At 42.5% G+C, this 27,761-nt stretch overlaps 1 protein-coding gene across 1 annotated transcript in view; it reads left to right on the top strand.

Annotated features, from left to right (window-relative positions):
* Positions 1-23,150, top strand: part of LOC129821336 (G protein-activated inward rectifier potassium channel 1-like) — a 43,327-nt gene extending 20,177 nt beyond the window's left edge. Inside the window, exon 3 of the mRNA XM_055878907.1 lies at positions 20,116-23,150. Within this exon, the coding sequence (XP_055734882.1) occupies positions 20,116-20,753 (638 nt within the window). The 3' untranslated portion in view covers positions 20,754-23,150. The remainder of the gene's footprint in view (positions 1-20,115) is intronic.
* The last annotated feature ends 4,611 nt before the right edge of the window (positions 23,151-27,761 follow it).

The raw sequence follows: 27,761 nt of genomic DNA, 5'->3' as shown, positions 1-27,761 counted from the left end.
TTATTTTTTATTTTACCGTTATTTTACCAGGTAAGTTGACTGAGAACACGTTCTCATTTGCAGCAACGACCTGGGGAATAGTTACAGGGGAGAGGAGGGGGATGAATGAGCCAATTGTAAACTGGGGATTATTAGGTGACCATGATGGTTTGAGGGTCAGATTGGGAATTTAGCCAGGACACCGGGGTTAACACCCCTACTCTTACGATAAGTGCCATGGGTGTCACGATCGTGTGGCGGATTGACGGACCAAAATGCAGCAGTTGGAAAATAAGCCATCTTCTTTTATTTAACAATACGAAGATGAACACGACACAAAACTCTATACAAACTAACAAAACAACAAAACGACCGTGAAGCTACAAACGTTGTGCACATACATACAGGCTACAAACGTTCTACATAGACAATTACCCACAACCAATGAGAGCCTATGGCTACCCTAAATAAGGCTCCCAATCAGAGACAACCGAAATCAGCTGTCTCTAATTGGGAACTCATTCAGGTAACCATAGACTCTCCTAGACAACTACACATACATAGACAACACTAGAAACATGTACTCCACACAAACCCATATACTATACAACAACCCCTTTACCATAAACAACACCCAAAACCAACAAAACAAAAACATTCCCCATGTCACACCCTGACCTAACAAAAATAATAAAGAAAACAAAAATACTAAGGCCAGGGCGTGACATAACCCCCCCCTTGAGGCGCGAACTCCGGGCGCACCATACACAGTCTAGGGGAGGGTCTGGGTGGGCTTCCATCCACGGTGGCGGCTCCGGCTCTGGTTGCGGTCCCCACGTCACCACAGTACCTAACCACCTCCTAGGCTTCCTCCAAACGACCCCCCTCCACCTTAACCCCATTGCATTCAGGGGCAGTTCCGGACTAAGGGGCAGTACCAGGGTAAGAGGCAGTACCAGGGTAAGAGGCAGTACTAGGGTCAGGGGCAGTACCAGGGTCAGGGGCAGTACCAGGGTAAGGGGCAGCACCAGGGTAAGGGGCAGCTCCGGACTGAGGAATGGCAGCTCCGGACTGAGGAATGGCAGCTCCGGACTGAGGAATGGCAGCTCCGGACTGAGGGACTGCAGCTCCGGACTGAGGGACGGCCCATGGCTGGCTGACAGATCTGGCTGCTCATGGCTGGCTAACGGATCTGGCTGCTCATGGCTGGCTGACGGATCTGGCTGCTCATGGCTGGCTGACGGATCTGGCTGCTCATGGCTGGCTGACGGATCTGGCTGCTCAATGCTGGCTGACGGATCTGGCTGCTCATGGCTGGCTGACGGATCTGGCTGCTCATGGCTGGCTGACGGATCTGGCTGCTCATGGCTAGCTGACGGATCTGGCTGCTCATGGCTAGCTGACGGATCTGGCTGCTCATGGCTAGCTGACGGATCTGGCTGCTCATGGCTAGCTGACGGATCTGGCTGCTCATGGCTAGCTGACGGATCTGGCTGCTCATGGCTAGCTGACGGATCTGGCTGCTCATGGCTAACTGACGGATCTGGCTGCTCATGGCTAGCTGACGGATCTGGCTGCTCATGGCTAGCTGACGGATCTGGCTGCTCATGGCTAGCTGACGGATCTGGCTGCTCATGGCTAGCTGACGGATCTGGCTGCTCATGGCTAGCTGACGGATCTGGCTGCTCATGGCTGGCTGACGGATCTGGCTGCTCATGGCTGGCTGACTGATCTGGCAGATCCTGTCTGATTGGCGGCTCTGGCAGATCCTGTCTGGTTGGCGGCTCTGGCAGATCCTGTCTGACGGACGGCTCTAGCGGCTCCTGTCTGGCTGGCGGCTCTAGCGGCTCCTGTCTGGCGGACGGCTCAGTGGGCTCATGGCAGACGGGCGGCTTTGCAGGCTCATGGCAGACGGGCAGCTTTGCAGGCTCATTGCAGACGGATGGCTCAGATGGCGCTGGGGAGACGGATGGCTCAGATGGCGCTGGGGAGACGGATGGCTCAGATGGCGCTTGGCAGACGGGCAGTTCAGTCATCGATGTGCAGACGGCAGACTCCTGCCGGCTGAGGCGCACTGTAGGCCTGATGCGTGGTGCCGGGACTGGTGGCACCGGGCTGGGGACACGCATCTCAGGGCTAGTGCGGGGAGCAGCAACAGGACGCACAGGACTCTGGGGACACACAGGAGGCTTGGTGCGTGGTTTAGACACTGGTGGTAAAGGGCTGGAGACACGCACCATATAGCTAGTGCGTGGAGGAGGCACTGGTGGTACTGGATTGGGGCGGGGAGGTGGCGCCGGAAATACCGGACCGTGCAGGCGTACTGGCTCCCTTGAACGCCGAGCCTGCCCAACCTTACCTGGTTGTATGCTCCCCGTCGCCTGACCAGTGCGGGGAGGTGGAATAACCCGCACCGGCCTATGTAGGCGAACCGGGGACACCATGCGTAAGGCTGGTGCCATGTACGCCGGCCCGAGGAGACGCACTGGTGACCAGATGCGTTGGGCCGGCTTCATGACATACGGCTCAACGCTCAGTCTAGCCCGGCCGATACGTGGAGCTGAAATGTACCGAACCGGGCTATGCACGCGTACAGGAGACACCGTGCGCTCTACTGCGTAACACGGTGTCTGCCCGTACTCCCGCTCTCCACGGTAAGTACAGGGAGTAGGCGCAGGTTTCCTACCTGACTTCGCCACACTCCCTTTAAGGCCCCCCCCAAGAAATTTTTGGGTTGTACTCACGGGTCTCCAGCCTTGTCTCCGTGCTGCCTCCTCATATCGCCTCCTCTCGGCTTTAGCTGCCTCCAGCTCTTCACGAGGAAGGCGATATTCTCCCGGTTGAGCCCACGGCCCCTTACCATCCAGTATCTCCTCCCATGTCCATGAATCCTGTGTAGGTAGGTCCTGTTGCCGCTTTCCATGCCGCTTGGTCCTATGGTGGGTAATTCTGTCACGATCGTGTGGCGGATTGACGGACCAAAATGCAGCAGTTGGAAAATAAGCCATCTTCTTTTATTTAACAATACGAAGATGAACACGACACAAAACTCTATACAAACTAACAAAACAACAAAACGACCGTGAAGCTACAAACGTTGTGCACATACATACAGGCTACAAACGTTCTACATAGACAATTACCCACAACCAATGAGAGCCTATGGCTACCCTAAATAAGGCTCCCAATCAGAGACAACCGAAATCAGCTGTCTCTAATTGGGAACTCATTCAGGTAACCATAGACTCTCCTAGACAACTACACATACATAGACAACACTAGAAACATGTACTCCACACAAACCCATATACTATACAACAACCCCTTTACCATAAACAACACCCAAAACCAACAAAACAAAAACATTCCCCATGTCACACCCTGACCTAACAAAAATAATAAAGAAAACAAAAATACTAAGGCCAGGGCGTGACAATGGGATCTTTAATGACCTCAGAGAGTCAGGACACCCGTTTAACGTCCCATCCGAAAGACGGCACCCTACACAGGGCAGTGTCCCCAATCACTGCCCTGGGGCATTGGGATATTTTTTAGACCAGAGGAAAGAGTGCCTCCTACTGGCCCTCCAACACCACTTCCAGCAGCATCTGGTCTCCCATCCAGGGACTGACCAGGACTGGATAGGAAGACCATTGCAATAAAATTAGCTCTATAGAAGAAAACCCTGCCTCCAGCTGTTTGCTTAGAAATTCTAGGGACAATAAGGAGGCCTGCGTCTTGTAATCGTAGCGTACGTGTAGGTATGTACGGCAGGACCAAATCGGAGAGATAGGTAGGAGCAAGCCCATGTAATGCTTTGTAGGTTAGCAGTAAAACCTTGAAATCAGCCCTAGCCTTTACAGGAAGCCAGAGTAGAGAGGCTAGCACTGAAGCACTGGAGACAACACACTAGAGAGCTTTACATTTCCTGACTATATAGTAATTTCACCAGGGATGAACTCCACATAATGGACATTTTGTTGAACAAGCTATGACATGGAGTATTCATTATCCCCTTCAGATGAACTGTGTTTGCTTCCCAAGGGAAAACAAGGTAATTGTGTCTTTGGGGATTTGTCAGGTCTCAGATGAACTGTAATAAATCATGGGATGGAGGAAGGGGTGTGGCGGTGGCAGACCTGGGCTGAACTCATTTGGTGATGCCACTACATCCAAAGTAACGGGTAATAGTCAGGCCATGATGTGTAGAACAGAGTCGTCATCACGCTACTTAGAGTTGGAAATAATTGTATCTTTGTCTCCAAGCACTTGCATGTGTTTTGGACTTAATATGCAAGTCTAAAAGGAATGTATTGTGTATAGTAGTATTGCAAATGTTACTGGATATAGTGCCTATATTAAGTGTCACTTAGATTGTTGATATGGGTATCATGTTGCCCCTTTCGCCATCCAGAACTAAATGGAGCCAGACAAGGATCTTGGTTATATTAAATATTCACTAAGGAAGGATGGGTAGCCGGGAGCTTGGTCAAAACTGACTGAAGATTGTGGCTCCTCATTAACTGTCTGTTATCGCAAAGTAATAAAGGTTGTGCTCAGCTTATATTTTTTTGGTCACTGTGCAGTATTGATTGCTAGCGTCTGAGTGTCCCTGAAGACCACGTTAATCGATCTCGGTCTGAACACACACAGCCACATTTACATTTTGTTCTTTGGAGTTTGGAGGAGCTTCTAGCGAGACAATCTTTGGGGGGGATGTCTGCTTTCTATTTCTGTCTTATTGACATGCTGTGGGGTACTGGATCTCACTCAACCCATAGTAAGAATACACAAGGATAACAGAATATGCAATATCCCTTTTTGAACGGCTCCCGGCTAGGGTTAAATAGAGGGAAGTGGGTTACTGAGATTTAGCGCCCAAACCCACTCCCTTGTCCATTGTGTTATTCTGCTTCTCTTTATAGCAGCTTTTTGCCCATCCTCCCCATCTCCTATTCCTCGCCCACCACCAACACACTTTTCTCCTTGATAATGCCAGTTTTTCCCCCTGCTTGTTAGTGGTCTTGCTGTTGTGTACAGCCTTATGTTCCTGCGCCTGGTCTGTCACCTCACCCTGTGTAGAGGCTTGGCAGGCAATGGCAATCTCCTCTCTCTCTCACACACACAGCCCCTGCTCTGCTCCGCTCTGCTCTGCTGTTTACCTCCACACTGATGTTATTGCCTGAGCATTTTGCCTCCCTCAACACCCATCCCCCATAGCAGTACATTTCAACACCATTTTAGTCTCAGCCAGTGAATTTCCTTCTCTGTGTTTTTCTTGCACACATTTTGCCTGCCGCATGTTGAAAGCTGAATGCTCGAGATGCAACTTAATTCATTGATTAAATACTAAAACAGTATTACAACAGATTTAGATTCATCTACGAAGAATGAAAGGAAAAAGCACGTCCCTAAAAGCTACATTTTTTCCCTTCTCAGCATACAGTATATTTTGATGGTGGTCACCATAGAAACAGATTTGTCTAACAGATCGGAATTGTTCCCATAATAGATGTATCCGTTTCATAATTTGATTTCTTTTTTTCATCCTCTAATAGTCACAATGTATTGTGTTTTTTCAGGCGTTTTGTTGAAAAAAGGTGACCATTCAGTTGTTAGGAACCCAAAGCACTGTACTCAGCAGAGTATTGTTACTGTATGTCCTGTCAATTCAACTGTTCCTTCTCCATTAAAAGCCAGGTAGCAGATAATGGACCCTATCAGATATGTATGTAGTTGGTGCTGTATATTATTGAAAATACATGGGTTCTAATTATTTGTTAGTATACAAGTATACAATTTATGCTCCCCGCAAATAAAAACCACAAAGACTGATGGAAAGGCCCAAACACAAGATCGGAATTTCTGTAGCCTACTGTACATGGTAAGCTGGTGCCTAACGAAAATGACTGACACTGACAATATTGATTCTAAATGTTATTTGTGTAATGACAATGAATTGTGAAATAGAAAATAAACTGCAATTTGCTAAAACTATTGTGATTGTGCGTTAAATATAGCTAACCTTCAATGGTACAGCTAACATAAGCTAGTTTTTATCTATCGTGATTGCTGGCAAACGAAATAGAAACAGACAATTATAGCTAAAGTACTCTGAACAATAATATAAACGCACCATGTAAAGTGTTTGTTTCATGAGCTGAAAGAAAACATCTCAGAAATGTTCCATATGCACAAAAAGCTTGTTCCTCTCAAATATTGGGCACAAAATTGTTTACTTCCCTGTTAATGAGCATTTATCCTTTGCCAAGATAATTCCTCCACCTGACAGACGTGGCATATCAAGAAGCTGATTAAACAGCATGATCATTACACAGGTGCATCTTGTTCTGGGGACAATAAAAGGCCACTTTAAATGTGCAGTTTTGTCACACGACACAATGCCACAGATGTCTCAAGTTTTTAGGGAGCGTTCAATAGGCATGCTGACTGCAGGAATGTCCTCAGCTGTTGTCAGAGGGGTGCTGAGGAGTATTTCTGTCTGTAATAAAGCCTTTTATGGGGAAAAACTAATTCTGATTGGCTAGGCCTGGCTCCCAAGTGGGTAGGACTATGCCCTCCAAGGCCCACCCATGGCTGCACCCCTGCCCAGTCATGTGAAATCCATAGATTGGGGCCTAATTAATACATTTCAATTGACTGATGTCCTTGTATGAACTAACCCAGTAAAATCTTTGAAATTGTTGCGTATATATTTTTGTTTAGTATAATATATGTCAAAAATAGCAGTGATTCATCAAAAGAAATCGGTTTTGGAAACATAAGGAATGTATCTTTTTTATCATATGTGTATATATATGTATATGTATATATATATATATATATATATATATATATATATTAATAGCTACAATTACTACACACCTTTAATAGTGTTAGGGTTCCCAAAAGGCCCTATTTCCATGTTACAGTGCTTGTTTACGGGGGAAAACAAACGGAAGACAGCTAAATAGCGCAGGTACGCCTCCATCTGCGTCTCCGAACACCTGTGTGTAAACGGAAGATGGATGCCACGAACGTGTTGTCACTGAAAAATACTGTCGGCTGCAAACTGTGTTAAAACAGTGTACAGTTAGTGTATATGTGATATGAAAGTAGAGGGCTTTTTCTTTCTTAAACTGTACCGCAATTGAGAATGGATTCACGTTTAGATGGAGTACTTGGCTGTTTTGGCTGCCAGAGCCAATTCGCCTTTAAACAGAACATGTAAGCTCCTTGGACTATAAGGAGTAACGTTAGGTTCCTTTAGTCCATTATTGGGCTCGTTAAGACGGTGCTCATAGGCTTGTATATTATTATCAGTATAGGCTATATGACCCACATTGTGGACATCAAGCTATAATATGACCAGCATTTAGCTAACAACAACTGGCAGACATGTTTGCACTTCTTTAGTTTCATCGGTGTTATTTAGATGGAAGATGTTAACTTAGAACGTTAGCATAGAGGTAGCAAGCTAACTCTTTCACTTACCCGGTTCACTTCCATGCTCACACGAGCCCATGATAATGCTCAGTGCTGCTGATTGAGATGCTTTAGAAGTCACATTGGTGGTAGGGGCAGCATCCACCGAAGCAACTTCTTGCTGAAGCCCTCCTTCCATTGTTGATAGCAGTAGAAATTCTCAGGGATTAAATGTGCCCGCAGACTGATTTGTCCGCCTCATTCTCACAAATGTATCCCACTTCATAAAAAGTTTTCAATTGCATAGTCTAAAACTTTGAACAAAAAAAAGTTGATTGGTAAAAATGCAACTGTTACTGTCTTTACGCTTACGGAGAAACCCACACGTATTCAAACTAATTATGCGTTCGAAACCAAGTGGAAGGTGGGAATTTAGCAGTTGTGATCTCGTGAAAAACCAGTTGGATGCGTTTGTGCTTTGAACTAGTTGAGAAACGCTGATTGGCTAATGGCCAACAAGCTGCGTAAACCATAAACTAAAAGTACAGCTATCATGCTTGTAAACAAATTATAGTGTTCAGAAACCATCGGAAATTGATACTTCCTCAATTCCTGACTTGCAAGACAATTTATAAATTCAAACGAACCGCCTGTAACTAGACATGGAAGTTTAGATGGCCTGTTGTCTTCCAAGTGGGGGAATTGAATAAGTATCGCCAAGTAAAGCTCGGTCTAAAATTCTCTGTGCTATGCTTTAAACTACCTACTGTGTAACGGCTGTATGGAAGCGTTCACATATCACCACCATTTCTAAGTGTAGCTAAGGGTGAGCATGGACTTGCATTTCCCCAGTGTGTGACACAGACCGTAGGGCGTTATGGGTTTGTTTCCAAAGCTAAGAGCTGATTTGGAGAAAACCTCAAACCCAACTTTAAGAACCACGTTACAATATTATAAACGTTGATTTAAGAGTTTGTTAACATTTGGGAATGTTTTATTGGGGTGAACTAAGTAACTGTTATATGTGTTTTTGACATTGAGAAATAGGTGCTCCACTCTTTTTAAAGCGGGCATGTATTGGATGCTTATTCCCTCTGTCAGTTTGCTTCTCCATGCTGCTCTAGCTTAGTGCATCTCTTCAATAAAAAAAGTAGTCAAGCAGGGACGTATTCTTCTGCTTTTCAGCAACAACCTTCAACATGATGAATTGGTATTTAATTGTTGCTGCTCACCATTTTGTAAATTATTAAAGCATTCGTATGTTAATGTCATTTATTTCCAAAATGATCTGAACAGTGCTCCGATGCAAGGACAAGAGGGTTGAGTCGTGATTCTCTATTCACGGTCCAGATTCCCATTCTTGCTTCTGCTAGCGTTTTTTCTCATACATAACACTTCAGTTGCCTCTAAAGCCCTGATACTATGTCAGGGGACTGTGCTGACAGCCATATGCTGGCGAGTGAGGGTGGGTGGATGAGTGCGTGTCTGTGCGTGTGTGTGTGTGTGTGTGTGTGGCTGTGTGCATGCGTGTGTGTGTGTTTGTGAGAGGCTGTCTTACATCTGCAGATCCTTGTCTGTGATATAATTTAGAGGTCGGGGAGGACTCCTTTCGCCCACCTTTCTCTCAGTGACTTGGCCTGTGGGTGTCGAAGTGCAGAAACATGCTAATCTGAATAACAAACAATCCTCTATTTGCATAAATATGTCAATTCTTAGCATCATTTGCATTTCATCGTTTCCCCCAAAAAATGCAGGTTGTTGTGGGTGTTTTGTAAAACAAGCTCAGAAAAGCACTTTTTGTGTTTCTGAAGTCAAATGATGTGTATGGATTTTTTGATAAGTAAGAACTGGGTAGAATGAAACAGGTATCTATCGACAGCCAGGATGCAGGACTCTGGTCCTCGAGGTTTGGGGACAATGGAGTTGTGCACCCCTGATATCCAGCATATGACTGAGCTACGCAGCAAACAGAAAACAGCTCCTGTGGCTTTCATATTCTGGATAAGCTTATGTTAGAGACTCTGCTCCATGAATGCCAGTAAGCTTAGTGAGCCACCATCAAGCAGAAACTACTGGCAAGGTTTCTGCTAGTCCACTTTCCATTCTCGGCACCCAAAGAATCCGTTTTATCTCCCTGTCACTTTAGCTACTTGGCTGCTGTTCAACTTTGTTATATGACAAAAGCTAACTCAGTATTATCCAGCAGGACTGCATCTATTCCTCTGACACTTTGATAGACTCCCAAACACACAACCTCAGAGAGATCAACATCCTCTGCCCTTAATACTCTCTCAATAGCAACACATTATTGCATCAGAAAGATACGGTATATTAAATTTGAAGAACAACATTCCCCATGGCTTCTTGTAGATTCACCAATTGGAAAAAGAAGGGAGTTTTAGTGTTTTTTTCACAGCTCAGTTTTCTGGCCTAATAATCTTAGATATGAAAACAGTAGTGTGTTTTGCAGGACTTATCACGTTTCAAATCCTGTCTAGAATTAAAACAGTCCCTGGAATTATCGCCCTCTAATTAAAGGTCAATATTCTTTACATTAATTAATCATCTTGCAGTAATATTGATAGGGCCATATCCAATTTATACAGAGAAGGCTGGGGTAGGTGTAGCTGGGTTTCTCAACTCCATGCTATGTACAGTACATCATGGTGGAGTTGGGTTGAGACGACTGGGGGGCGGAGTGTACCTCCGAATACATCGAGTCGCTGCCAGTCCAAACAAGGAAACAGTCAGTAAATGTATTTGACAAACGTTTTATTCAAAAGTTTTCAGCAAACAAAGGAAGGCACGCAGCTACGGATGACAAACATAGGTACACGTCACGTGTTTAAGAATGTACTTCTTTACAAGTATTGACTGACAGCGACTCGACATAGTAGGAGGTTCAGTCCGCCCAAAGTCGTCCGCTCTCAACTCCATTGATGTGATGTACATTGTGGAGTTGAGAAAAACTTGGCTAGGGTAGGTGTAAAGTGATATTACCCAATATGCTGAGATGGCTCTAAAACAAGCTGACCCTACCATTGCTATCTTTCTTCGGGACTTTGAAGACATGTTTGGACTTGGGACAGACGGTCTATCCAGCAGTGCACAGTACAGGGTATAAATTGGGAAATCAAAGAGAGGTTTGTACACAGAGCACAGTCTGTGTCCGTGAGGATGAAAGAGCAAGACAGATGGTAATAGAGATGTATGAGAATAAAATAACCTTTAAATGTGTTTATTAAAGATGCTATTGTAATATGAGATCCCATCACTGATAAGTCAATATACGATTTGACCAAAACAAACACACTTTGAGGTGAAGTGATGTGCTTGAACAGATCAGGGGCATACAGGCAATCAAACCAGGTCCCCGTGGTCAGGAACTAGGGACATGATGCATCATCCAGTGTTGAGTGATATAACCAGTGGTTTTAAGGATGGTTGTTTCGCTTGGGATGGTCAAAGACAATAAATATACTTTTGTGTTGGATATTGTATGTACGCCACATTTGCCTCGAGTTGCACTCAAAGGTGACGATCCAAATAGCCTTTATATGGTGTGTATATGCTCACGTATCGTTGGTAGATTTGGTTTCCATAGAAACACACAGTTCCAGGTAGGTATGACGATTACGTAAGGTTTTATTAAAACAAAAACAACCACACTTGTTTTTTCTATACAGCTGTAGCACAATTTCTGATGTTTTTCTTGTCATTGTTACAATTGCTTTCTCTGCTCTTCTAAAGTTCACAATAAAAATGTTTTGCAGTGTTTAATTGTACTCATATCACCTCCATGTTTCCAAATGGTTATCATGGCAATTTGTCTGTAATTGTTTCTTTTTCCCAACGGAAGGGAAATCACAGAGCAGCCTCTTCACTGAGATTGTTGATGGCTTTTAGTATATGGATGCAGGGAAGGTACCTACTCACACAACAACCAAATTACCTTATTGCAATACTGTCGATGGTGCTTTTACAAAATAGCTGGGCTCTCCTCCAATATGAAGCCACTCAATAGGATGCAGGTCAGAAAACAGAGTTACCCAACAGTGAATCATCACAAGTTTGATTCAGATAAGCAGTGTGATTATCCTTATCGTGTGCCAATCACTATAGATTACTGAGTATTATTATGTAACAGAATAAATGGAGGAAACAAAATTATTTATTTGTGGCTTCAAAAACTCCTGTCACACCCTCCGGGCCAGTTCCGTTGAACTTTATCACAATATTTTAATATCCTCTACTGATTATGTTCCATTAAGTGGTGTGTTATATTGATTTTTAATATGTTCTGCATCTCTGGCAGTCTTTGGGATGTGACTTTTAGCTTACAGTGTTGTTGACTAATATAGCAAGTCGCCTTGACAAAACATGTCTGCTAAATGGCATATATTATTATATTAGAAGAAAAGTTTCATATCTGGATAATATAGGCAAGCTGTTATTGGTGGTCAAATTATGCAGGAATAACTGAGGGTTCAAGCAAAATACCAGTGTTGAAGAAGTGTGCTTTGGCATGTCTACACAAATGCTAGAGGGTTGAGCTTCTCTGTGACTGACCGGCTCGATTCGGTCTTGTGTAGCAAAATTTGAAATTATGTTGTACTTTGGATAAAAGTAGAGACTCGGAGCTAGAAAATGATATATCATACACCACAGTTGAGGAACAATGGGAAAGTAATTCTGCTTTGAAAATTGATCAACTTGTAACCTCACTTTTGAGAAAATGGCCTTTGAATGTTTTGGTACTACTACTGGAGAGCAGTCCTTTGTCTACACCCATTCAGCATTGTTCACACCCTTTTAAGCTTTAGCCCCACCCATCTCTTTAAGGATTCACGTGAGGCTATGTACTAAACAACCAAAGATTTCAAGACTAAAGGCTGGGTGTGTTCGTAATTTAATCTGGAGGGCCAGAGTGTGCTCTGGGTGTTCGTAAATTCAGAGTGTTGTCAGATTGGCCGTTCGTAAATTCAGAGCGTTTCGGTCTCGGAGTGTCCAGAGCGCACACTGGACGCTCTGGCCGAAAAATAGGGTTGATTCAAGAGTTCTGACCTAACAACAGCAGTCAAGTACCCAAACTAACTGGCTAACATTGGCTAGCTTGCTAACAACTTCCAGACACAAATGAGAGAACAGCTCACTCTGACCATTTTACTCTCCCTAGCAGAGCTGGTTAGGCTGTTTTTATGTTGTCCAGAGCATTGGTGACTGCAACTGTGCTGCTTGCAACAATTTAATTATGTTTTTTTTTGCAATGTTTACTGACACTGGCCCTATTCAACGGGTGTTGAGTGTTCGTGAATTCGTCAGTTATTCTGTGCTCTGGCACACTCAGACGAGAGTGCTCTTAAATCGGACTAGAAAGCCAGAGCGAATTTACCAGCTACGTCTATCGACAGTTGTCGCAGTGACATTATAAACATTCTATTGAAATAGTTACTTGCATAGCGGAGTCTTTTGTTTAGACATATAACTAGCTAGCTAAACAATTAATTACAATCCTAACTCATAATGTTACTACCCTGCATGAATCTGCATTTAGCTAACCAACCAGGTTCAATGTTAGCTAGCTAAGATTAGGCTATAACTAGCAATGCAAATGGCTCTGAGATACAAATAATATTATTACACAGATCATACACGTAACCTTAGGTAGCTAGCCAGCCAGCTAACATTAGCTAGCTAGCTAACAGTACACTTTAATTTGAAATGAAAACGACTTTCTGACAAAATTCGAAATGTGTAATATCTGAAAATGTAGCAAGCTAGACTAGACTCTTACATGTATACATGGATGTACGCTCCTCTCTCTTTGTCACGGATGCCCTTATTGTGAAGATGTAATCCAGAGACAGGTGTTTTACAACAGCCTTCTGTGTGTTCTCTTTTCGACTCCATATGGATATTTGTAATCAAACGCCAGCATTTTCTCCATCTCCTTAGCTATCATAATGTAATTCCACTGATTTCAAAACTCGGTCCTAGAGAAAGTGGAGCACAACTCTCATGCAGTTCTACTACGTGATATCTTTTAAAAAAAGCCGCGTTCGAAAGGATTACGTACACATACTGACCAGCTCATATTATAGACAGAAGCGTGCTACATTATCTCAGCCAATCATGGCTAGCGGGAAGGTTGCTGACTTTTTCTGTGGCTAAACCAGCTAGGCTTTTAATTTAACAATTTTAGTCATATTTACAGATGCATACAAGTTTGTTATTAAGGCGCATGAAAGTTCACATGTTCCAGAAAGTACTTCTGCCAAAAAAACGCATTTTGATTAAAAAAAAGAACGTTTACGTTCAAATGGCTCTCCTGTGAAGTAGTTTCCTGAAATGAGTCACATATGCCTGTGGATAAACATGTGTTATGACTAGGGCTGTGGCAGTCGTGACATTTTGTCAGAGGTTATTGTCATGCAAAAGGTTGCCGGTCTCACAGTAATTGGCCGTTAATTAACATAAACACGTTTAGCATCTCCAGCCCTCCACGCATACAAGCCGCTTATGCACGCCTTTGGATTATCTACATTTTAAAAAGTCGAATAAATCTATGTAATATACACTATCACAATAAATCAATTATTTAAACATTATGATATGAAGAAAATGTATTTTTTTTAAACTGAATATGAGTTGGCCTACTGTATGCTATCTGGCATTGTATCATGCCATAGGCTGTAGGATTGTTCAATTAGCTGACAAGATATGTTTAGAAATCCTGGGCCATAATTTGATATTATAGGATTTCAAACACTGTTCTGATCATCTTTTAATCTTTACAAATATGTAAAATCAGTTTAGATTTAGAATGACCCATTATCAAATGGGCAAGAACAAGGGCAGGGGAAGAAAGACATTCTTATAACTCAAAAAGCGAATGGAGGCCGCTTTCCCGCCAGTAGGCTACTCCGGTTATTTCACTCCTTGCATCAACCATTGTTTGAGGAACATGCGAAAGGTGATATTCCTCCTAAACTCTGTACACCATGGGCTCTCCAACCAGCTACCCAGTGCTTAATTTGGGAAACCAAGTGAAATCTATTCGGATATATATCTATAGTAACATGTTTTCACAACTCAACATATTTTATTCAACTGTTGACAGCCCGTATCTCTGTGCGCTCGAGAAGGAATGAAGGAGAGAGAAGAGGAGATGGAAACGCATGGTGGTGAGATATTATGTAGCTAAAAGGTCAAGTGTCAGCCTATTAATTATGAAAATATTTTTAAAATGCCCTACTATTCAAAATCAAATACAAATTCACTAAAATTGTAGGCTAAACTCTGTAAGCCGCCCTGCACAATCAATGAAACAGCATCGCCTAGGCCTATATGTTCTCTCCCAGATGAATGGATAGAAAGTTTAGAGCGCAGTATAAGGTAACCAGTCCATCCAGTATGCATAAAAATACAGTCTACACCCAAAGGAGGTTAATTTTGGAGTATAGGCTAGACCAATTATGTAGTACCAAAAACAGTTTAATTCAGATTTTTGGGGGCTTGTGCTCATACAGTTGAAGTCGGAAGTTTACATACACCTTAGCCAAATACATTTAAACTAAATTCCTGACATTTAATCCTAGTAAAAATTCCCTGTCTTAGGTCAGTTAGTATCACCACTTTATTTTAAGAATGTGAAATGTCAGAATAATAGTAGAGAGAATGATTTATTTCAGCTTTTCTTTCTTTCATCACATTCCCAGTGGGTCAGAAGTTTACATACACTCAATTAGTATTTGGTAGCATTGCCTTTAAATTGTTTAACTTGGGTCAAACGTTTCGGGTAGCCTTCCACAAGCTTCCCACAATAAGTTGGGTGAATTTTGGCCCATTCCTCGTGACAGAGCTGGTGTAACTGAGTCACGTTTGTAGGCCTCCTTGCACACACACGCTTTATCAGTTCTGCCCACATATTTTCTATGGGATTTGAGGTCAGGGCTTTGTGATGGCCACTCCAATACCTTGACTTTGTTCTCCTTAAGCCATTTTGCCACAACTTTGGAAGTATGCTTGAGGTCATTGTCCATTTGGAAGACCCATTTGCGACCAAGCTTTAACTTCCTGACTGAGGTCTTGCTTCAATATATCCACATAATTTTCCTGCCTCATGATACCATCTATTTTGTGAAGTGCACCAGTCCCTCCTGCAGCAAAGCACCCCCACAACATGATGCTGCCACCCACCCCCATGCTTCACAGTTAGGATGGGGTTCTTCGGCTTGCAAGCCTCCCCCTTTTTTCTCCAAACATAATGATGGTCATTATGGCCAAACAGTTCTAATTTTGTTTCATCAGACCAGAGGACATTTCTCCAAAAAGTACAATCTTTGTTCCCATGTGCAGTTGCAAGCTGTAGTCTGGCTTTTATATGGCGGTTTTGGAGCAGTGGCTTCTTCCTTGCTGAGCGGCCTTTCAGGTTATGTCGATATAGCACTCGTTTTACTGTGGATATAAATACTTTTGTACCTGTTTTCTCCAGCATCTTCACAAGGTCCTTTGCTGTTGTTCTGGGATTGATTTGCACTTTTCACACCAAAGTACGTTCATCTCTAGGAGACAGAACGCGTCTCCTTCCTGTGCGGTATGACGGCTGCGTGGTCCCATGGTGTTTATACTTACATACTATTGTTTGTACAGATGAACGTGGTAACTTCAGGTATTTGTAAATTGCCCCCAAGGATGAACCAGACTTGTGGAGGTCTACAATTTATTTTCTGATATATTTTGATTTTCCCATGATGTCAAGCAAAAAGGCACTGAGTTTGAAGGTAGGCCTTGAAATACATCCACAGGCACCATTCCAATTGACTCAAATTATGTCAATTAGCCTATCAGAAGCTTCTAAAGCCATGACATAATTTTCTGGAATTTTCCAAGCTGTTTAAAGGCAGAGTCAACTTAGTGTATGTAAACTTCTGACCCACTGGAATTGTGATACAGTGAATTATAAGTGAAATAATCTGTCTGTAAATAATTGTTGGAAAAAACATTTGTGTCATGCACAAAGTAGATGTCCTCACCAAAAAACTATAGTTTGTTAACAAGAAATTTGTGGAGTGGTTGAAAAACGAGTTTTAATGACTCCAACCTAAGTGTATGTAAACTTCCAACTTCAACTGTAGGCCTATGGGTATGCATAAGCTCTAACATGCATATGGGTGTTTTGAATTAATCATCACCTTAGAATGCACTGTCCATTTCGTTGTTTTAGGCTTTGAAACAACATCCACTAGGATCATGTTTTCCACTCAGTTTCAACCTGCTGTTGAACTTCTTACTTCAAATTGATCAATCACAGTCAGGGGAGTTTTAAAAGGAAGATACTATTTTAATGATAAGTGTTTGATTTGATTTTGGATCCCATTTGCATCGATGTCAGAGTGGTTAGAGGGACAATAGAGCACTCGACACGAAAGCACTCAGAACTGCAGAGCGATAGGGCAGAAATAATACTCAGAATACTCTGACCGTACTCAATGTTCCCTTGGGCACATCTGTGACTTGACTGTGACTATTAAAAGCTGTTATCAGTGGATTATTGCATGGACCGTGGAAACAGTGGCAGAAACACAGATGATCATAGCTTCAATTAAGGATAAACAATACCTACTGTAACATGATCTTTAGTTTCTTTGAACGCTTATTAATTAATTCCTTAAGAGTTCTGATTCATTTATTGCTGCATTAACATTTTTAAACTAGTAGGCTAGTAGTTAGTATACAATGCGTGATATTTATACCAGGGCAGCCACTCAGCTTTTAATGGACTTGAACAAGGCTCCAAGAACACAAGTGCTTCTAGCGTTTTTATAGCTTGCATGCTTAGTTAAAAGGAAACGTAAGAAGTGGCTCAGTTCAATGTTCTGGACTGACAAATGTTAAGATGTTGATCTCATCTCTGTTATAATTCGTTTTGGTTAATGAATTCATGAAATTAATTATGGGGCGGCTGTGTAAAATACCGCCTTCCGTAGCCATGTTTTCCTAGACATTCAAATGTACAAAAGGTTGTTGCATGGAGCTCTGCTCAGGGTGAATTGATACAATGCAATTAATCAGATCATGTAACAGTAATTACGATAGCATCTGCCGAATAACAGGGACGGGAGGGTTATCCTGAAGATGAACCCGTAGCTTTATGTAAAACAAATTCATGTTGCGGCTCATTAATTCAAACCTTGTCATTCAACCCTCATTATATTAATTTGTTTACGGGGATATGAGTGGAGTGTTTATTAAGCATTCACGATGCCTGTTGCTCATGATCGAGTATATCTTAAATCTATGGAACTGAACCTTGTAAACTTTAAACTTTCCTTCACTGAGCCTTGATGGCAGCATGGTTGACCACACTGAGCTTGCTAAAAGAGTATAGCAGAAACCTTTCTCATATGACCTATCTTATCTACACCACATGGCCAAAAGTATGTGGACACCTGTTCGTCAAACATCTAATTCCAAAATCATGGGCATTAATATGGAGTTGGTCCTCGCTTTGCTGCTATAACAGCCTCCACTCTTCTGGGAAGGCTTTCCACTAGATGTTGGAACATTGCTGCGGGGACTTGCTTCCATTCAGCCACGAGCATTAGTGAGGTCGGCCACTGATGTAGGGCGATTAGGCCTGGCTCGCAGTCGGCTTTCCAATTCATCCCAAGGGTGTTCGGTGGCGTTGAGGTCAGACCTCTGTGCAGGCCAGTCAAGTTCTTCCACACCGATCTTGACAAACCATTTCTGTATGGACCTCACTTTGTGCACGAGGGCATTGTCATGCTGCAGCAAGAAAGGGCCTTCCCCAAAGCGTTGCCACAAAGATGGAAGCACAGAACCGTCTAGAATGTCATTGTATGCAGTAGCATTAAGATTTCCCTTCACTGTAACTAAGGGGCCTATCCTGAACCATAAAAAACAGCCCCAAACCATTATACCTCCTCCACCAAACTTTACAGTTGGCACCATGCATTCGGGCAGGTAGCGTTCTCCTGGCATCTGCCAAACCCAGAATCGTCTGTCAGACTGCCAGATGGTAATGCGTGATTCAACACTCCATTTTTTCAAGAGTGCAATGAAGGTAAGCTTTACACCACGCAAGCTTTACACCACAATGGTGGCTGTGTGTGGCTGCTCAGCCATAGAAATCCATTTCATGAAGCTCCCGATGAACAGTTATTGTGCTGACGTTGCTTCCAGAGGCAGATTGGAACTCGGTAGTGAGTGTTGCAACCGAGGACTGACGATTTTTACGCGCTTCAGCACTCGTGGTCCCGTTTTCTGAGCTTGTGTAGTCTACCACTTCGCGGGTGAGCCGTTGTTGCTCCTAGATGTTTCCACTTCACAATAACAGCACTTACAGTTGACCTGGGCAGCTCTAATAGGGTAGAAATTGGCTGAAATAGCCGAATCCACACATTTGAAGGGGTGTCCACATAGTTGAATTTTGAATTTGAAGTCCCATGAATGGTAATACATCTTTTAACTTCCCAAAGAGAGTTGTCAGGAAAGTCCATTGGACCCATTGCACCCTTGTCTTTGCTAAGCTTCCTGTGGTCCAGCACTTAAGTCATTTGATTATCTTGATATGCTCTCTTCTAGGTCCTAACCAAGGTCACTGTATGAACTGAATTGATGAGTAACAAAAGACTCCAGGGTGACTTAGATAGAAGACATCTACTCATTTCGGGAAACTTTTTTTAAAGTGTCAACACGATTCACTGCCTCTGAAAGAGCAATTGTTTCCCTATCAATGAAAGGCAAACTGAAAACAGTCTTTTAGGAAGAAAGATGTAGAGTCATTTTAATGTTGTACAATTGTTTCCCTATCAATGAAAGGCAAAATGAAAACAGTGTTTTAGGAATAAAGATGTAGACTCATTTTAATGTTGTACTCCGCCAAAGACAATGAATCCCACTTGGGTTTACTGTACTGTATGCATTATGTATTAGATGAATGCTTGTAGCTGCTTATTTTCAGGCTCCCGGTATTGCTGCTCAAACATTAATGAGAACAAGAAGATACGTGTTACAAATGTGCATAAAAGTGGCACCTTTAGTAGTGCATAATTTTAGCACTAATATAGTGAATGACCAATAACAGATGATGACCAATTAAGAAATTGGTTGTGTGCTTTTTAATTACGTTAAGAGTTATTGGGGAGAAGGAATGGTTCAGTTATTTTCTTGTCAGACAGGATAAAATCTCTGAAAGCAAACATTGTTTATATGGTAGTGCTTTTCATCTAATAAGTCATTACTGTATGGCCTCTAGGCCAGTACTGACTCAGCTATTCTCTGCTTCTTTCTCAAATTACTGAGGAATTAGTGTTGTATGGAACCTGAGCATCAAATAATAGTTTCTTTGTAGGCAAATTCCTCTGTTAAATGTACTAATTAATCAAGTACATTTTGTGAGTGATATTGTTTGATGAATGAAAACAATCGTTTATGAACACTTAATTGGCACTGCGCCAGGCATGTAATTGAGTAAGGGTTGCTCTTTGATTCTGAAGCGCTTGTTTAACGCTGTGCTAGTCAAATATTTCATCTCCACAGCATTAGCCTTGTGTGCCTTGTGCACAGACAATCTGAACATAATTCTCTGCATGGAGTCGAAGTCATCAAGTTCATTTCCTGCAATAATGATAATCAATCTAATCAACCATGATCTTCTTGTTTCTCTGTTTTGTCTGTGTTTGACAGGGATGACTTGCCAAGCGAGGACCTCTTACACTGAGGACGAGGTTCTATGGGGACATCGTTTCTTCCCAGTCATCTCCCTGGAGGAGGGGTTCTTCAAGGTGGACTACTCCCAGTTCCACGCCACGTTTGAGGTCAACACTCCCCCGTACAGCGTGAAGGAGCAGGAGGAAAACCTACTCATGTCCTCTCCACTCATGGCCCCGTCCCTGTGCAACAGCGGCGAGGGAGGGAAGAACAGCTCCATGGACTGCCTGGAGAACCTGGAGGACAAGGAGAGCACCACCAACAAGCTGCCATCCAAGCTGCAGAAGATGCAAGGGGGCGGCTGTGGCCGGGACGGGCTGCCCATGCCTAGGAAGCTGCTGAGGATGAGCTCCACCACTTCGGAGATGATCTACCCCGGGAGCATGGGGGAGCTGCCCATGAAGCTGCAGCGCATCAGCTCCGTCCCCGGCGTCTCCGATGAGAAGCAGATGAACAAGATGGTCTCCAAGATCAGCTCCGATCCCATCAGCCAATCCGTGGCAGACTTGCCCCCCAAGCTGCTAAGGATGCAGGGGGGAGGGGGGGTAGGGGGCCGAATGGACGGACACCTGCCCCCGAAACTCAGAAAGATGAATTCCGACCGCTTCACGTAGAATGGGCAACCCGTTTTAACTTATTACACCCCTACCTTTATTCCAACCCTTGTATTATTTCAAATGTATTAAAAGACACGATTCTTATACTCAAGAAAATGTAGTGTATACATTCGTACAGATATACCTTATATAAAGGGGGGTGACGGAATACAGAACATTTGTTCCTGGATGGAAGCATACGTGCTATGATGAAAGACCTCTGATTTTTTTCAGGACAATGTATGATTAGCACAATCTGGCATGTACAACACACTAACCGCATGCAAAACAGATTCGCTCTCATTTCTGGCATGACATTTATTGCTCTATTATTTTACGGAGATGATTTGAACAGTGACATTACTTACAATGGGTCCGAACATTTGCACAAAGCCATACGGTTTACAAAATGGGAAAACCTACATTACATTGGTCTAATTTACGGTGGAGAAGGCTAGATACATTTGATTTGAGTTGGCTGCTTTTGTTGTTGAATGTACAATTGTGTGGCGACGTTCTGTTAAATGCATGCTACTATTATTGTCTTCGCTAGACAAAGGTAATAGACTCAGATGTTCAGCCTTTACTATAAGACCTTGTTTCCATTTCCACGTTTGTTCACGGCGGTATTCTTGGTATTTCATGTATAGGAGGATATCTTACCATGTGAGATTTTACACATTTTCTTAGTTCAGCAAGCGTACTGTATGTTGCTGGACGATGCAATCTATATTTGCAAATGCATGGTCGACATCATGTGACAGATTGGAACTGGGCACAATCTTATTAAGCAACGTGAACTTACTTTTCAAGGTAACACTGACGTTGAAAGGGCCAATACTACCGCTTTATAAGCACAACGTAACCATTACACAACACACAGTACACTATTTAGGGCACTATTCATGGCAGTAAGCATTTATGGCATTTTGACAAATGTCCTGAGCAGTACTGTACAATGCCTCTTTTACATGGAAGTAAAACAACTGAACACATGGTCATGTATGCCTTCTCGAACAGTCGTTTTGAAGTTCACATTATTATTTATTCGACATTTAATTTAAAACATGTGCACCAAAATTTCGAGTTAACTGTCACCGCATAGGTATAGATTTAGAGGTGGACCTATATTTAGGAAAAAGTAACCACCTTTGTCTTAAGAGTCTATTATGCTCCCTCTTTAACTAAAGCAATAATGTTATTATTAATGACTATAATCTTTATATACCCACAGGGTCTGCAGCAGCCCCATTACCAGTATATTTACTGAATCAATGCCATGGAACCTGATCCTACTAAAACCATCAATGACATTGTATGATACTCAAACTCTTCAGGAATAAAGATCTAAGAGGCAATTCTTGACATGTTGATTTAATGGGACACGGGTAGCTTGCTTTTTGCAGACACTGTCAAATAAATAAAAAGGCTTGCATAGAAGACCAACATGTATTAAAAAAGCCTAGTTGTTATGGATATTACATAATATGGTACAATATGTATTGAATGTACTATATGAATAAGTATGATTGGGCTTTATAGAGTTACCTAAAATACTTTCAATGCAGTATCATATCAAGCTTACTGTTAGTTAAGTCTATTCTCCTCTATCCAGAGATAAGCCTTTGTTCAGAATCTTAATAAGCTATTTATAATATATGAGATAGATATGAATATGAGAGCTCCTGATGCCATTATCCTCAGTGGTTCTGGAGTAGAGTCTAAATCCTCATTATGCACCTTAAATCAGCACTTACCGCTACTGAGCCAATTTCACTTTATCACCAAGGAGATCTTTGCAGCCGGTGCCATTTGCCTTTATCATCTGCCCAGAGAACGGCGGTGTCGCTGAGATCTCTATCCATTAAAGGTTTCAGAACTGCAACCCCACAGAAAAACTGCACCCACACTGCATTCATGGACTTATGTGTACTTTGAAGACGTCGAATCTTTGTCATATGTTCTATATCCCCCATAATTCATGGAACAAGACAAGGAATAACAGAAACTCTGACTTGCGATGCTGCTCAGACGTGTTGGTTGAATTAGAATTAGCAGAGCAATTTCATTGAATTCAATTCCAGGGCTCTGCTGATGTGGCTCTCTTTGTTTCATTGGCTGTCGAGGGTTTTATAAAGTGTAAGGGAACTTAACCACAATAAAATGCATGTTGATATCTGAAGAGTTAATCACGTGAAGGAGTTATGAAGATGTTCATGCTTTTTCATACTAATATCCAGGAAAGTTAGGCTGCCTATTGCAAGGGAACTGCAGTATTTGGCAGCTGATTAGGCAAATACATTCAATTTAGAGCTGGCTAGTAATGCACTTAAAATGACTCAATTCTCCGTTTGTGTCCATCAGCGGTTCCATAGAATCCAAACGGTTGTACAATAAAGACCCTCTCTCCATCGATTTGTTTTCTAAATAACAGAAATGTTCTTCCATTGAGCAATTTGCAATTATAATGCCACTCTGTTTTCATATCACGACAACAGTGGCACTGAGTTAAATATTAAATGCTAAATATAGCCTGTTGACTTACGACACTGACTGTTTGCGCCTCTCTCTCTCTCTCTCTCTCTCTCTCTCTCTCTCTCTCTCTCTCTCTCTCTCTCTCTCTCTCTCTCTCTCTCTCTCTCTCTCTCTCTCTCTCTCTCTCTCTGTGACTCTCTCACTCTCTCTCGGTGAGTGACAGCCGAGAAGACACTTTAGGAATTCTACATTTAAATCATCTGCACCAGGGTTATGTTGTCCCTAAATAGCTTTATGCAGGTGTTTGTTTATGTCTGACACGTCTTAGATTCAATTATAGGAAAGTGATTCCATCGTCATCAAATTCAATTAGTGACATACCGTACAGAGAAAATTAAGTGCCAATTGTTGCAGGTAAGGGGATTCTTTGAGATCAGAGTGGAAATGTCCTTCATGTTATTGGAACGATACTCTCAGATTCACTCAAAATCAAAAATGTAATGGGGTTCCACTATAGTCAGAAAACACAGTACTGCAGTGCTGCAGTTGCATTTATGCTCCATCTGTAATATTGCATGTGTCAGTGGTTTCATAGAACTTAAAACCAACCTTGGTACGGCTACTAGAGTGAAGTTGGAACTTAGGTCCCGGACACATAATACTGGAGGATAATCTCACATGGTTTAAAGTGATGACCTGCTTCTATCCAGGGAGACTGAAAGCCATTTGCCTTGAGGATGAGTTTACAGAACTGTACGGGGATTTCCAATTTATTTAGACGTTTATGTGGTACCTCTGCATTTGGACTCATGACTCATGTGAGCACAAAGGTGCTAGTTGGGTCAATAAAACTAGCGTTTGGGTGTTTGTTGAATAGCATACAGGTTCATGGTACCCCAACACACTGACGAAAGAAGGAGGAGTTGCCTTTCTTTGTCATTTTATACTGTAGCTATTGCTATTATACGTCTAGACATGAACAAATGTTGAGCTCATTGTTAGTATGTGATGGGAGAAAGATGTTGCTATTCAAATTTCACCCCATTTCTCCTGCTGCTGAAACATGACAGTCATAACAATCGAGTCTTACGTCATTCAAACTGACGTTGCCTTGGGATTCATCCAATGTTTTGTTGACGATGCCTCTGATGCTGTAACTCAGATATACCCTTTCAAATCCATATGTTACATGTGCCATAATGACTTCATTCAACAAAGGCCAAGACTGACAGGAGAGATGAGAGAAGTGCATTGCCGACTGAAGCTGAGGGGGCATAAACGGGTTGTGTAGGATGAACAATGTTTTTGTCACAATCCCTACAATCCAGTAAAATGGCAGAATTTCAGTGATCAAAGTTGAGTCAGCAAGGCAGGATATTACTGTGAGGGTAAGATTAAGATGGTAGGAGAGAGTGAGAAGAGAGAGAGGGACAGGGAGAGAGAGAGAGAGAGGGACAGGGAGAGAGTGAAAGAGAGGGAGAGGGAGAGAGTGATAAGAGAGAGAGAGAGAGGGACAGGGAGAGAGTGAAAGAGAGGGAGAGGGAGAGAGTGATAAGAGAGAGGGACAGGGAGAGAGTGAAAGAGAGGGAGAGGGAGAGAGTGATAAGAAAGAGGGACAGGGAGAGAGTGAAAGAGAGGGAAAGGGAGAGAGTGATAAGGGAGGGAGAGGGAGAGAGTGATAAGAGAGAGGGACAGGGAGAGAGTGAAAGAGAGGGAGAGGGAGAGAGTGATAAGAGAGAGGGACAGGGAGAGAGTGAAAGAGAGGGAGAGGGAGAGAGTGATAAGAGAGGGAGAGGGAGAGAGTGATAAGAAAGAGGGACAGGGAGAGAGTGAAAGAGAGGGAGAGGGAGAGAGTGATAAGAGAGAGGGACAGGGAGAGAGTGAAAGAGAGGGAGAGGGAGAGAGTGAGAAGATGGAGAGAGATACTTTCCTGTATTTTTGTCTGATTCTGTCAAGGCTTGTTTCACGGATTCACACCTCTCCGAATTCCTGTAACACAAACAAAGCCAGCGAGGCTGAATTGCTATTTTTAGCTTATTGACGAACAAAACCTTAAGAACGATGATACATTTGGTGTGGTGCCAGAGACTGTTCTACAGTCTGTATATAAAAAAAGGTCAAATCAAGTCAAAGCAGTCCATATCCAAACCTTTACTATTCAACCAGTTTTGGGAAGTATGGTACAATTAGACACACAGTTCACAAGATCAATGGGAGAGAGAGACCCCCCCCCCCCCTCCCCCACACACACACACACACACACACACACACACACACACACACCCAAGCACTCTTTTATTCTCTCTCTAATTTTTCTCTTTCTATCTTTTTGCTCGCTCTCCGACATGTGCCCACCCCCCCCCCCCCCGACTGCCTCCACACATACACACAGGCACACATACTCACAAACATATGCAGCCTAACAGATGCCTCGTCTCTGGTGTATTGTATTTGTAAGAGAACTCTGGTGTAGGCGTCGGCAAAACAGCTCTGCACCTGAGTCAGAATCCATCTCGGCTCGAGTCGCCAGCAGCGAACGCACTGGAAAAGAGCTGAGGGGGAATCGCACCAGGCACACTCTCTCTGGAATACTGTGTCTCTGTCCCAAATGCTACCCTCCTTTTGACCAGGGCCCATATGACTCTGATCAAAGTAGTGCACTATATGGAATAGGGTGCCATTTCAGACACAGCCTGTTGACACTCCTTATTTACTTTCCCCCATTTCATGTTTGCTGTAAGATCCCCTTACAACTGTTGCCCTCCTTCTCTGCCAATAGGATTTTGTTTACAATGTGAGCACAGCCAGCAAAAAAACAAAATTGTTTCTGTGAATGTTCCCAGAACATTAGTTGCCGCAAATGTTCTCATAACACGGAAACTGTCCAGTCATGCTGATGATTATATAATGTTTGTATAAAACATTCACCGGATGTTGCATGAACGTTCTCAGAACACATGTTGTCCGTTGTTTAAAGGTTCCCAGAATGTGTCATTACGTCGTGGGAACAGTCTGGTGAGAACATTGTGGGGACTTCACAAAAGATATGTTCCCAAAACACAAACTGTCCAGTTGTGTGGGTGATTCTACAATGTTTCTTTTAGGGTGCAAAAAACATTCACCTGATGTTACAAGAACGTTCCCAGAACACATTTGGTCTGTTCTTTAAGGAGTACCAGCATATTTCTTTAGGTTGTGGGATCATTGTGGGGATATGACGAGATAGGTTCCCAAAACACACAATATGACATTCATACAATGTTTAAGTTAGGTTGCACAGAACATTCCTATAATGTTGTAGTAATGTTGACAGAACACCTGGTCTAAGTTATTTAAAGGTTCCCAGAACATTTTATTAAGTTATGAGAGTTTTCTGGGATGTCGCAAGAATATTCTTGTCATGGTCACATAGGTTGCACAGAACATTCCCATAATGTTGCACAATGTTCCACAATTTCCAAATAAGTGACTTTTTATGACATTCATAGCATATTCGTTTTAGGTTTAACACAATATTCCATTGACGTTCACGCAATATACATTTTACCTTGTCTTGGAGGTTGTCAGAACATTTCAAGAACATTTAGAAAATGTTATATTTAAGTTTGACCTAATATTACCACAACATTCACAGCATGAAAATGTGAAGCTTCTTAAAGCATAAGAATCAGGTTGGAATACAATTATGTTTCTATCCAGAGTTATTTAATGTCAATTCACATTTGAAGGTGGTACAGAGACACATGGCATTTTCGTTTCATAGGACATTTGAACAGCATTTATTTATACAAACACAACCATATTTTTTTTACACTTCATATGTTGACAAACCTGCAATGTTTGGTTCCCAAGACAGGTATTTTATCCTCTGGACCACAAGGGAAGCTCTCTTACACTTCATTTTTGTCAGTATATAGCAGTATGGCCAATCAGGAATTCTATGCTTCCCTTTTAGCCTTCTTAGACATATCTAACCCAGGGAAATACTGCTCACTGGGTTATCAATCAGCACTTCAACCATTGTATTTATATGCTGCATACTTCTGGGCCCACAAGGTATTCAAGACCATGAGTGCCGATCTAGGATCACTTTTGTTTTTTCAGATCATGAAAAATAAGACGGGGGACAATATCAAGCATCTCAAAGTAGGAATGATATCGGATTCGTTTTTTAAACAGTAAAACAGTCGATTTATTCACAATGTTTTACTTCTTACCGTCTAAATTCTGCATTTCTGACTGGATTTATTCATCTGGATGAAGTATAGATAAATGCTGTTCAAATGTCCTATGAATGGGGGGGGGGGGGGGGGGGGGGGGGGGATCACGTGATGCTGCGAAGCTAAGAAGAAGCATGACCGAGAGCTCCCGATAAATCTATAACAAACTTATCCTGAAAACTTGATAACTTTACCCATACTTATTATTACACTGTAGCCAAGAGTTGTGATATGCCTACGAGATAATAAATAAAGGCAAGGGAAGCACCGAAACAGACCAAGAAACGACGAAGAAAGAACCTTTGACCATGGCCTCCTCGGAAACCAAAAA

The sequence above is a fragment of the Salvelinus fontinalis genome, chromosome 23 (genome assembly GCF_029448725.1).
Source record: "Salvelinus fontinalis isolate EN_2023a chromosome 23, ASM2944872v1, whole genome shotgun sequence".
NCBI classification, from domain to species: domain Eukaryota; kingdom Metazoa; phylum Chordata; class Actinopteri; order Salmoniformes; family Salmonidae; genus Salvelinus; species Salvelinus fontinalis.
Note: the sequence above shows the minus strand (reverse complement) of the source record. Positions and strands in the feature narration are given on the sequence as shown.